Source organism: Scatophagus argus, chromosome 2 (assembly GCF_020382885.2).
Source record: "Scatophagus argus isolate fScaArg1 chromosome 2, fScaArg1.pri, whole genome shotgun sequence".
NCBI classification, from domain to species: domain Eukaryota; kingdom Metazoa; phylum Chordata; class Actinopteri; family Scatophagidae; genus Scatophagus; species Scatophagus argus.
In genome coordinates this window covers 27,485,650-27,497,716 of record NC_058494.1, presented here as the reverse complement: position 1 = coordinate 27,497,716, position 12,067 = coordinate 27,485,650, and the positions used below count along the sequence as shown (strand labels likewise).

Genomic DNA, 12,067 nt, shown 5'->3' with positions numbered 1-12,067 from the left:
TGTTTATCAAAACTGTTAATGTCATTTCTCCACGTAAGTTAAGAAAAATGTCGAGTATTATGAATAAATAGCTGATCCTGTTCAGTTTGAGTGGATGCTGCCCCCGTGTGGTGAAAGTGACTCACTGGAGGACGTGACCGGAATCACATCATGTGGATGCGGAGCCTGAAGGACTCATCAGATTTAATTACCTGCGTTGGATTCAAATCCTGAATTGGATATTTTTTTTAAAAAAATGTTCAGATGTCAGAAAGGACACGCGTGTTGTGTTAATAACCTGAGGTTTATGACGATCCTGAGGGAGTTTATAAAGGTTTAACATCTCTGTGCTCTGACATGCTGTCAGGGCTCACGTGACTTGTAGTTTGTCATTCACGTTGGTCGTTTTTATACACCAAATTCATGAGTGAGTTTCATTGATTTGTCACCAGAATAAACGTTGGCAAGGAACATTTCTGCAAACCAGGGACCATGCTGAAACTTTACGCTGCGGTTTCATGTTGTGACAGCTCTGAGTTTGAGGTCCGGACGGGTCTGGACGGGTCCGGACGGGTCCAGACACTGAAAACACTTTGACACTCGGAGTTAAAATGACCCGTTTGGTGAGGAGTTGGTTTGCTGCTTGGCCAAGTGGACTCGTGTGCATGTGACACGTGACGAATCGGTGCTAACGGTTTATTCTGGGCCGAACCTCCGACATGACAACATGTGCGGTAACTTTACGGCAGCCTCACGAGGCGTGAGAGCGCTAAAGAAACAAGGCTGTGGGCAGTCGGGTTCCTGTGGTTTTATTGGTGATAACTTGTTCCGTTAACAGTTTCTGAACAGCTAGTGTGTGTTATAACCTACCGACAGAGACAATCGCTCAGGAGGCCAGGATGTGGTCATGAAACAGGTTTTGAAGAGGTGGCCCCGCGACACACACACTCGTACACACTGACACACACACACACACAGGTGACGCACAGCTGGGACGGTTAGTCAGAGTGAAGCTTCTTCTTCTTCAGAGCCGCGAGCAGCGAGACTTTGGGGGATCTAAGTGCTGGTGCTGCTCTTGGCCAGGTAGTCACTGGGACAGGAAGTCCAGGGCGGTGTCTCGCTCCTCCACCAGCTCGGCCGCTGTGGCGTCCATCTTGGCGCGAGAGAAGTCATTGATGGAGAGTCCGTCAACCATTTTCCAGGTCTTGTTCTGCGGTGGAGGAAAAAGGTCAGCGCGTGGTGGTCTGAGCTACATGGTGACATCAGTGCTCATGTCGTGGACGCTGGCAGCTGATTGGACGGACTCACCTTGATCTCCACGGGGAAGGAGTAGATGAGGTCCTCTGGGATGCCGTAGGAGTTCCCAGCAGCGTACACGCCCATGGAGATGAACTCGCCCTGTCGACAGGAAACGACAACACATCAATAAAACAGAGCAGATAACGACTTAAAAGGCGATCTGAGGCTCTGAGGCTCAGCGATGGTGGAACTCGGTCACGTCTCCTCCGTCCACACTGACCTCCTTGGTGCCGAACCAGATGTCCCTCATGTGGTCGCAGATGGCCTTGGCGGCGGACATGGCGCTGGACAGCTTCCTGGCCTTGATGACGGCTGCGCCGCGCTGCTGCACTGTCTGCGGGAGGAGGACGAAGAGGACGAGGTTTACAAAGAGGACAGCAGCAAAATGATCTCATGGCTGGAGAAGCACTCACAGAGATGAAGTCTCCTCTGAGCCAGGCTTCGTCCTTCACCGCGTCGTAGGCGGCCATCTCGCTGCCGTGGACGTTGACCTTGGTGTGGTGGACGTCAGGGTACTGGGTGGAGGAGTGGTTCCCCCAGATGATGACGTTCTTCACTTTGTCGGAGGTCACGCCGCAGCGCATCGCCACCTGCAGGTGAGAGACGGACACGGCAGCACAGCCAACGAGCCAATGAATGAAACGCTGAAATGTGGCTCAGCTTGTTCACTTTACACCGTTAGATCGTCAGTGTGTGTGTGTGTGTGTGTGTGTGCGTGTGCGTGTGCGCACACCTGGGAGCAGGCTCTGTTGTGGTCCAGTCGGGTCAGGCAGGAGAAGTTCTCCTTGGGGATGGATGGAGCAGACTTGGAGGCGATCAGACAGTTGGTGTTCGCTGGGTTTCCAACCACGAGAACCTGACATGAGAATGAGACGTCAGCCTGACGGCGTCTCTGCATCAGCTGCTTTACGATTTCTCTGACTTTCAGGCTCTCACATCAGCTGAAGATGAGGTGACATGAAGTGCGAATGCATGCTGTGCTTCAGGCGAACAGCTCGGCCCGAGTTTAGTTTAGTGACCCTGGGAGGAGCTGCTAGCAGCCGGTTTTAGCGCCGAGCTCGGCCTGAAGCACAAACACAACTCAACTCCACACGTGGCGCCTGACGGGACGTTTTGTCAGTGAACTGCCTGAACGAAAGCAGTAACAGCAGCTGAAAGGCCTCGCAGATTTCTTTCCTCTGCGTGTGAAGCTCTGACCTTCGACCTCAGCGGTCGCTCTGTCGTCACGCCGACGCTGGGCCCCATGAGGACTTTGGCTCACTGGGGGGCCTCCTGATTTACAAGCCGTGGACTTTTGTACTCCAAACGACTGAAAACACGCAGAGGAAGTCTGACGTCTCAGCTCTGGAGACCAGGGACACAAAGCTGCTCTAAGAGCTCAGCACTTTCACTTCCTGGGGTTCGTCAGCTGACTGCCTCTAAAGCCTGACAGAAACGCCACAACTTAAAGCTCAGCAGCCTGCTAAGCTTCCTCACAGGCTGCAGCTTCATGAATAACCGCTCATAAAATGGGGGCTGACCTTGACGGTCTTCTTGGCGTACTTGTCCAGGGCGGCTCCCTGAGTCTTGAAGATGGCCACGTTGGCCTTCAGCAGGTCCTTCCTCTCCATGCCCTCCTTCCTGGGCATGGAGCCAACCAAGATGGCGGCGTCGATGTCCTTGAAGCCCACCTCCACCTTGTCAGTGGGGATCACCTCTGTGAGGAAGAGGAGGAGAGAATTAATTTGTGTCTAACCATCAACCTGTTAGTAACGTGCACTGTGTTCAGGTCTGCAGGCTGGAACATCAGGATTCTGATGCTGACTAAAGCTCTGGATCGGGTATCGGCGAGGACACGAGTCCACAGCTAACGAGTGCCAAAAAACATCAGCAGTAACGTTTGTTTCACGTGGATAAAGCTCCCAGGACTGACACCAGAACCCGTCCCTGAAAGTCACCCTGAGTCCAGATCTTCAGTTTAGCTGGCATCTTGGCCCACCGAGCCGTCAGACTCACTGATGTTATCGTTTTACTTCAGGAGATTTTCCTAAAGTGAAGAAGTCTTAAGTCTGATTTCGTATTCGCTTCTGATCGACAGACTTTTATTAACAACCTGTGGAACAGCGAGCGTCTCCTCTGAGCCGCCCGCTGGACAACATATTGATGACGATGAGGTGGCATCCAATCGATTATTTCGCATCCTCACACTCGAGCTTTAATCCGAGTTTATCTCAGGTCAAACTCCTGACGATTAGATGCGTTTGGTGTCTGCTCGTTACACAGAGCTGTGTGCTGCTATCAGACCGGACTTCAGTCAGGGTTCACTGTTGTCCCACCACTGCTCTGATTGGCTGCTGCCGCACCCTGACCACCGGCCAACCAGAGGCCTCGCTTTAGACCCTCCTCCCCACAGCAGCAGACAGAGGAGGTTATGAAGGACACACACACACACACACACTGCGCTGCAGTGAAACGTGCTCCAGATGAAACAGGAGCAGCTCAGACAATTGATGTCTGACAACAGCTGAAGTTCGGACTGACGCGGGTGCCTTTGGGCCGACAGGTTTAATCCTGCCGTATCCATGGTTACCTCGCCTACAGACACCTGAGAAATCAATTCACTTTTGTGCCTTCGTCATTAGAAAGTGACAAAATTCCCACCTCCTCATTGCTGAATGCTGCACTGGCTACCAAAGGGTCCATCAGCTTTGTTTTGCTGGTGGATGACACACACACACACACACACACACACACACACACACACACACACACACACACACACACACACACACATGTTTTCCACGCTCACACACTGCCTGACGCACATCGTCGCCGCCTGACGGGCATCGCGCTGTTGTGTCGTCGCGATAAGCCTGAGATAAAGCACACAGTGTGGACTCACCCCTCAGCAGGGGGAGGGCGCAGTCCTGCAGCTCCATGACGACTCCGTCCAGCACCGGCAGCATGGGGGGGATGTCCAGCAGGATCAAGATGATTGGCTGAAACACAAGAGCGCCAACAGAAGGGCACGTTCAGGTACGGAACATCACAGCCAGGTTCAGGCCACGTTTTAAATGACACAAACTCGTTAGTTTCACCTTCAGAACGTTAGCACATACTGAGCGGCTTTGGAAAACACATTTGTCATGTATTGATGAAAGCTGTGGAAACACAGCTTTCATCATCTTTTAAATGATGAAGAAGAAGAAGAACTAAAAAACACTGCACTGCAGCTCCACACTGACTCTTCGGCTTAACTTAAGAGTTTCTCTGAAGTACTTGATGTCACACTTGAGTTCAGCATATATTATATCCACAAAGCAGCACATAAGCAGCCAGTGCATTTCCAAGAAAACCACAGTGATAAAAACTGGTATCTCATCTCTCGTTGAGCTTGGCCCTTTTAATGGCTCCCCTGACAGAACAACTGATGAGCTGACTGGCTAAATGCAGGATTTCTGTGATGACCTAAAAAACATTCTGCATGATCTTCTTCTTTCCTTCTGTCTGACGCCTGACAAAAGCTCCTTCCTGTTTCATTTCATGGCTGGCCAGGACTCCGGGAAGACGACAGCATCCCCTCATTAACACATGTATTATTCATGGTGGTTCCATTATGTAACAGCCACATGACCCAGCTGTCTGTGCAGCGACCAGCTTCAGGGAGGAGGGGGGCTCTGCTGCTGCTGCTGCTGCTGCTGCTGCTGGTTACATAATCAGAGCTCAGGCTCAGTCTTACCTGGTCCTTCCCGAACACGTCTCCCTTGGCGATGCTGTACAGCAGGGAGTAGGCAATCTGGCCAGCAGCGCCGGTCACCACAACGCGGATTGGTTCAGCCTGGACAGAAACAAACAGGTTTGGTTTGTGTCACTGACCTAGTCAAGTATCACAGGGAGGAACTGTGGCGGCAGTAACGGGCATTGTTGATCTTATCACCAAACTCCATTAAGAAAATCGTGCATTGTACAACGATCTTGCACAGTGGCCATGGTAGATAGGACATTCAGTTTGATTTTAGACTTCACCTTTAGCATTTGATGTCTCTCTTTAATTCGGCATCAATCAGACGGCAGATCAGCTTTAAAAACCTTGATTGTTTTAGGACTGCTCACACGACTCTGACGTGCGAAATAATGAATGAAAGTCAGTAGAATAAGCGTGGAATTTAAATAAGATGAATGATGCTGGGTGACTTATGCAGAAGCCGAACTGAAACACGGTTCCAGTACATTCGTTAATCGACCGGCCGCACTTTGTGAACCGAGATTCAAACTGGTGACGCCGCTGTCATGATTGGTTGCGCCGGCTGAATAAAATCACAGGCCGATGATGTAACCTGACGCTGCCGCCACGCCACAGCCTGCTTATTAAAATGGAGGCAGATGTATGAATGCACAGCAGACTAGCAAGTGTCCAAAGAGCGGAAACAAATCTGCTCTCTGCTGCAGGTGATAACAGCAAATCTTCTGCTTTTCACTCAGCCATCGTCGGTTCAGTTCACTGCGCGACTGACCGCGTCTGTCACGGCGCCCTTGAATCTGTTCCTATGACTTCAGCACACAGAAAGCCTCCATTAGAGCGTTAAAGTTAGCATAAAGTGAAATTAAATTGTGACGCTGCTGTGAGCCCTCTGGACGACGTCAACATTAACGCATAATTCAGCCCTAAACGGTTTCAGTGAGAGCAGTTTGCCCACGTCTGTTATATCGCCATATGACGCATCTTTACAGCCTGCGGCTAATGAGCCGTCTTACCATTTCTGCTAGCGGGTGGAGATGCTTCAGGTCTGCCTGGTTGCCCTGCTCGGAGTCGGACTAGAAGAGAAGGGTCACCTCTATCTTCTTACTGTAAAGTCAGGCGGTGAAACGACTCGTCCACACTCACTGCGGGACTTGTAGTCGTTTTAGAGTACAAACGCAAGCTTTTCAAACCAGCCCACCGCGTAAAAGAAACACATTCTCCCATGATGCACCGCACCGGTCACACCGCGCCCATCCGTGCCATATACGGCAGAGGATTTTCTGAAAAGAGTCCTTTTTTACCGAGACGCCAGACTCTTTGGCGACACCGTGTGACCAACAGTGGAACTGCAACGCTTCTCCTGCAGGATGACACAATTGAATCTGATGCTGTCTCATAAACTGTAAAGCAGTAATATTTATTTATAAAATAAGGAGAGGTCGATGTTGTTGTGTCTTCAATCCCTTCAACAACCCTGTGAAAACCTTTAAGAGCAACTTTAATCTTCTAAAAACCTTCTCAGTGAGTTCCACATACTCCTTTAACAGTACCTGTTATCAATCAAAACTCATCACGTCATTTGAGTCCCATCACAAACCCACGTAACTCACACAAAGGCACCTTTAGAAACCTGTCACAAACCCTCAAAAACTCTGCAGAACTTCACTTGTATACAACCCTTTACAAACCTAAAGTCACTTGAAGTTAGCCTCCCAAATAACTAACAGTAATTCTTCATGGGGCCCCACAAAACCACTGGAGGCCCCTCAAAGAACATCGGAACCCCATCAAGATACTTTTGAAGAACACAAAGAACTAGGACCCATTAAGGAGCCATTAAATACTTCAAAAAGCTATATTTCCTATAGAAAGCCCTGAAGGATCCGACGGACTCTAGAAATTCAACCAAAATCTGACCCCTGAAATCTTGAAAACTCTTGAAACTTGCTTAAGAACTTCCAAAACACTTGATACATACTTAACAACCGCTCAGATTGTTTTAGCCCATCAAGATGAGAACTATTGATCATATGAGTCACTAGATTTCGTGAAGCATTACAACCTCAGACCTCCCTGATGTACTCGGGATAAGGAGTACAACGAGCACCATACCTCTGCTGCCTGCAGGCAGCTAAGCAGCTTCATGTTGTGATCCCTTAAGTGACTTAAAGCTCCCATGAAAGGGAAAGTGCTTTCCTCATGTTGCTAGCATGCATTTCTAAGGGTGGTTTGATGCCAAACGTTCACCTTTTCTCTTCAGTCACAACTTTTTCACTGAAGCACTTTGGATCTGAGCACATTCACAAAAGGTGACAACTGGACTGTATTTTGTTTCTTAGATCTGGAGATTGATTTTTTATCTACCATTGATGATACCAAGATCAAGTCCATGTTATTTTTCTGGGAATTTGGGAGCCACATATCCTTTGGTTCGTGGATTGGGAGGTTTGCATTGCAGCTGCTCTTATCCTGGTATTCAGGATCCAGAAGTGACCATGTTTGGATGAGAGGATGGAGCTGGGGAGCACATGGACTGGATCTGACTGAGAACATGAGGAAATGCACTCATAGCGGCATGTCAATCACAAGGTAGGACCGCCCTAAAGCTTCCCTGACTTATGGTCTATTTGACTCTAAATGGGTCAATAATTTGTAGTTAGGAAGACGTGAAACCAGCGACTGAGACCATAAACACATCAGGAAACTGTTTACTGAGGTCATAAATCAACTTGACTTATTTTCTCATAGGCTTTCCTACAATCAGACTTGAAACCAGTGGAGTCGCCCCCTGCTGGACATTAGAAAGAATGCAGGAGCTCTATGGCTGCACTTTTCTGCTGGATTTTGATGGGCGATTTGAATACTTACAGGACCAAATACCTTCATATTTCAACCTGTTTTAAGCTAAAATATCAAATCAAATATATAATAAACAAATTTAGTGTTCTTCCAGCTGCATTACATTCCTGGTAGTTTGGAGAAGGCAGGGAGAGAACGTATTTATGATGAAAATTTGAAAATAATCAGTTTTACAGTTCTTTTTGTGGCAGTCTGACGGACTTGCTGTGTTGGAGCTCAGAGTATTTCTGAACCCCTGGCTCCAAAAATCTCCCATCTTACACAAAAGCCCACCTTCAACTTCCAAGAGTCCATCCGACCAGGCCATGTAGGCTGTTATGGTTCTATTACATGATGCCACACCAATGCAAGAGAGACAAAGGGTCAAAGTTGAAAGGTCACTTGAGGTCGAGTTCACTCCCCAGACTGCAGGAAGTCACCACATTAAGTCGTCACTGAGCCTGTTATCTGTGGCGTCGCAGGAGGAGCAGAGCTGAGCTGTCTGATCTGCAGACGTTTACAGATCAGAACGACGTTAAGTCGAGATTAAACCCAGCAGTCGGGAGGTTAAAGATGAAATATGAAACTCTGCTTACATCTCGTCAAATCTGACCATTTTAACCAAAAACTGGGAATTATTTTTCCTCTTTTCTTAAGCAAACAAGCCTGAAGCTGAATAATATCACCCTGAATTCCCCACTCAAATTCTTTACAATGAAATCACCAACCAGAACTGTTCAGTAAACCTGGGCCTGATTAGAGCCTTTAAATAAATAATAATTTATAGAAGTGGAATGACAAATAAACACAAACCCAAAGAGGAATTCTGAGATTTTTAAACCAGGGCCCCAGGTTTACATATTGTTCATCATGATTCATACTTAGTAAAAGTGTTGGAACTGGTCCAGCAGATCATCTGCTGGCTGCAATGTAATCCTCTGGGGCAACTCCGACCGCCAAAGTTACTTCCAGTGAAAGTAATTTTCAGCCAATCAAAGAGTGAGATTGTGACTCAGACGACTGTGTGACAGCATTACAGGAAGGATCCCCACAGAGAGGCACCTTTTTGTTACATAGTAAAATCTGTTTTGTTTAACCAGAAACGGCTACTATGTTGCTCTCCCAACCAGACTCCATTTACAGAAACAGACATTTTATCATCGTAAAACGCACTGCAATCAAACTGGAAGCGAACAAAATAAAACACAAAAAAGTGTCTTCATTCAGTAAAATCTTTAGCGTTAAAGTATTAAGAATAACCAGTGATGAAAGTACAATTTACTCAAGCACTTGTATTTGTACTTGTGCAATATTGAGATACTTGTAGTTTATGTACTTCTAATTTAATTTTCTGCCACATTATACCCCGACTCCCCTGCATTTTGAAGGCACATCTTGTACTTTTTGCTCCACTACATGTATGTCATAACTTTACTTCGCAGATTTGACGTGTGACCAATCAGATTGTGATGTGGGCGGGGCATTGTGTGACAGACAGCCTGTGGACAGGTGTACTTCTGGTGTGAGGCGGTTGGGCACCTTTAGTTCCAATGAGGGGACACTTCAATGCTGCAGTATACAACGATAACTCATCTTCATGCAGGTCCATGCAGAAAAGGTTTTCCCATTCAGATGTGGACACTAGACTGGTCTGCCTCCAGCCTGGACGTAAACCTCAGCAGGCACGGGGCAGCCAGGCTGGGTGGAGTTGAGACTCCTGCAGCAGATTAACTAATGGACATTTTCAGTTATGTCGCCTGCAGCTGGGACATTCAGGTGTCCACATACTTTTGTCAACCAGCTACTACCTGAAAGGACAGGAGCTCAGAAAGTCAGTGAGGGAGGCGGATGTTCTTTCTGACAGAGCATGGCGGGTATCAGATTCAGTGAGACGAGGTTTTCTGTTACCCCCTCGGCCTATCGAGGACACCGGCAGCCATTTTGGATCTGCGTGCTGTTTGCCCGGTTCAGTTTCTGTGAAGCTGCCCGGAGATAGAAACAGGCTGCAGTTCTGTGCTGCTGGCCGCCTGTCAGGAGCTGACCGCGGTGCTGATAATCTGCAGCCGGAACTGCTGCAGCAAGGCAGCGGCAAAACGGAGAACGGAGCCGGAAGCCCCTCTGACACAGCTTTCAAAATAAAAGCACAAACGTTGCTTCCGTGCGGCGGACTTTTTAGGAAAGAACAGAATTTCATGCCATATTTTTTGAATACACTAACTCTAGTAGTTAGTTTTGTCCACAATGCACATCGTTTTCTATCTTTGATATAGTTTTATTAATCTTTTTGTGTAGGTTTTTGTGGGTTTAGTAGGTGTTTGACATTCTTACGTGAAAAATAATAATTTATCATCAGTTGTTAAAATAGTTTGCACTTAATTTTCTTTTGATTGACGGCTTGGTTAATCAAATGATTGTTGTAGTGCTGGATTAATTTATGATGACATTGCACATCATTTTTTAAAACATTAAATACAACATAACCATAAGGATAACACATAAAACAAAACTACGTCCTTTTAAGATTAGCTTTTACTAACCATTTGAGGGCCTAATAATTCCTGTTGGAACAAAAAAAAAAAAAATCAGACGGAAAGTTAAAGCATGGCAAAAGTAATAAAAGTATTCATAATAATGAAATACTAAGTCATAATTAAGAGGAACATTTACAAGTAAAAAACATGTGCCATAATAAGTCACATTTCTTACTTTTTATGAAAACTTTCCTTTCTTGGTTTGCGATTAAGTAATCGAATTAGAAATCGAAGTTAGCGCGTTTATTGTGAAAACTCAGACCGGAAGTCGCATTGATTACTGTGATTGGTTTCACGGTGGCGCTGAACAACTTGCCAAAGCTGCCAAGTGGAGACGACTCTCACTGAATTAATGATGACGGGACCAGAAACGCAACCTGCCGAGTCCCTCCACCTACATGAAGGCGGCCATTTTCACACCTGAAGTCAAACGGAAATGCCCCCTGGTAAAACACGGGCTCCGTGTCCTCGCCAAGCCGCTTTCTGTTCAGCCAGATGAATAAACGATGGCGACACACACCTGACATGTTGAAGGCGACTCCGTTTGAGAGACAAACGGAGTCCAGCCGCCCCGTGACGGTCAGCTTCTGCTCCAGATTCTGTCGTTAGTGCTGCGTTCAAGGACGCGCGGTCAGCTCAGGACGCGCGGGGGTCCTGCTATCAAACGGCTGCTTTGAACTCACCTGCGAGGAAACCGCCCGCACCACCAGATACATGGAGGTCAGCAGAGTCAACATGGTCCCGCCGGTGCTGTGTTGTCGTTCACTGACAGCTGACGTCCTCTAGAGCAGAAATGGCGGCTCGACCCGACACGATACCGGGAGAGAGACAGCTAGAGAGAAGACAGGTGGACACCCTCAGAGACAGACAGACAGACAGGCAGGCAGGCAGACAGGTGCGACAGGATAAGGCGACCCCAAACCGCGCCGCAGGTCGACTTTCACGGCTTCTTGTGCCTCGTTTGCCCGGGACTCTGTTACACACCTCCACCCCTACCTTTAAACACACACACGCGCGCACACACACGCGCACACCGCGGCAGTCAGTCTAGTCCCTTAATAAGATTTTGAGGACGGAAATAGCTGCCGATCGGACCGTTGAAGCTCTTTGATGATCACAGCGTTAATTAATAGTAATCACAGAAGCTATAGGACTCTGAAAAACAAAGGGGAGCTTTGTGTGTGTGTGTGTGTGTGTGCGCGCGGGGGGTGCAGGTGACGTCACTGCAGTGGGTAGGAGGTATTATGGCGGCTACAACCCAAAATGTATGTTTTATGGTCACATGAGGACTGCAGCAGAGTGAGGAGGAACCGAGGAGGTGCGGGAGCGGACACTTTGACAGACTGAGCGCTTCAGGGAACCTCGGAGTTTTGGCCTCGGACTCCTTAAAAGCAGTCAGCAAAGCCTCAGGGTGAACTCAGAAGGCTCAAATCCATCTTTAATGTATTGGCTTGAAGTTCAGGAAGGCTCAAATATAGGTACAATATATAGACAAAAGTATTGGGACACAGGGCCATCACACCAACATTCTAAACTTCCCAAAGATTATGAACATTATGCTGTTTGCGTATCATTTAACACCGCGTGCGTTTCATCTGTTTTTATCATCATTCGTTGTCGCAGTCAGGGGACCTTCGTCGCCATGGTAACAGTAAACAGACGTTTTTCCCCTTCGTGTCATTCACACAAAATTAGACAA

At 47.7% G+C, this 12,067-nt stretch overlaps 1 protein-coding gene across 1 annotated transcript; it reads right to left on the bottom strand.

Annotated features, from left to right (window-relative positions):
• Positions 1–772: 772 nt before the first annotated feature.
• LOC124052069 (malate dehydrogenase, cytoplasmic-like) lies at positions 773–6,168 on the bottom strand. The gene is made up of 9 exons (XM_046375979.1): positions 6,013–6,168; positions 4,997–5,095; positions 4,160–4,256; positions 2,799–2,974; positions 2,012–2,134; positions 1,692–1,868; positions 1,499–1,612; positions 1,288–1,377; positions 773–1,189 (listed from the first exon to the last, which is right to left on the bottom strand). Exons 1-9 carry the CDS (start codon positions 6,013–6,015, stop codon positions 1,067–1,069), a joined length of 1,002 nt encoding a protein of 333 aa, XP_046231935.1. The 5' UTR covers positions 6,016–6,168; the 3' UTR covers positions 773–1,066.
• Positions 6,169–12,067: the final 5,899 nt, after the last annotated feature.

Coding starts and splice junctions, on each gene's coding strand:
- LOC124052069 (XM_046375979.1), bottom strand. Junction 2,975..4,159: donor CGCCCTCCCCCTGCTGAGGG/GTGAGTCCACAC, acceptor TCTTCCTCACAG/AGGTGATCCCCACTGACAAG. Junction 1,869..2,011: donor ACAACAGAGCCTGCTCCCAG/GTGTGCGCACAC, acceptor TCTCACCTGCAG/GTGGCGATGCGCTGCGGCGT.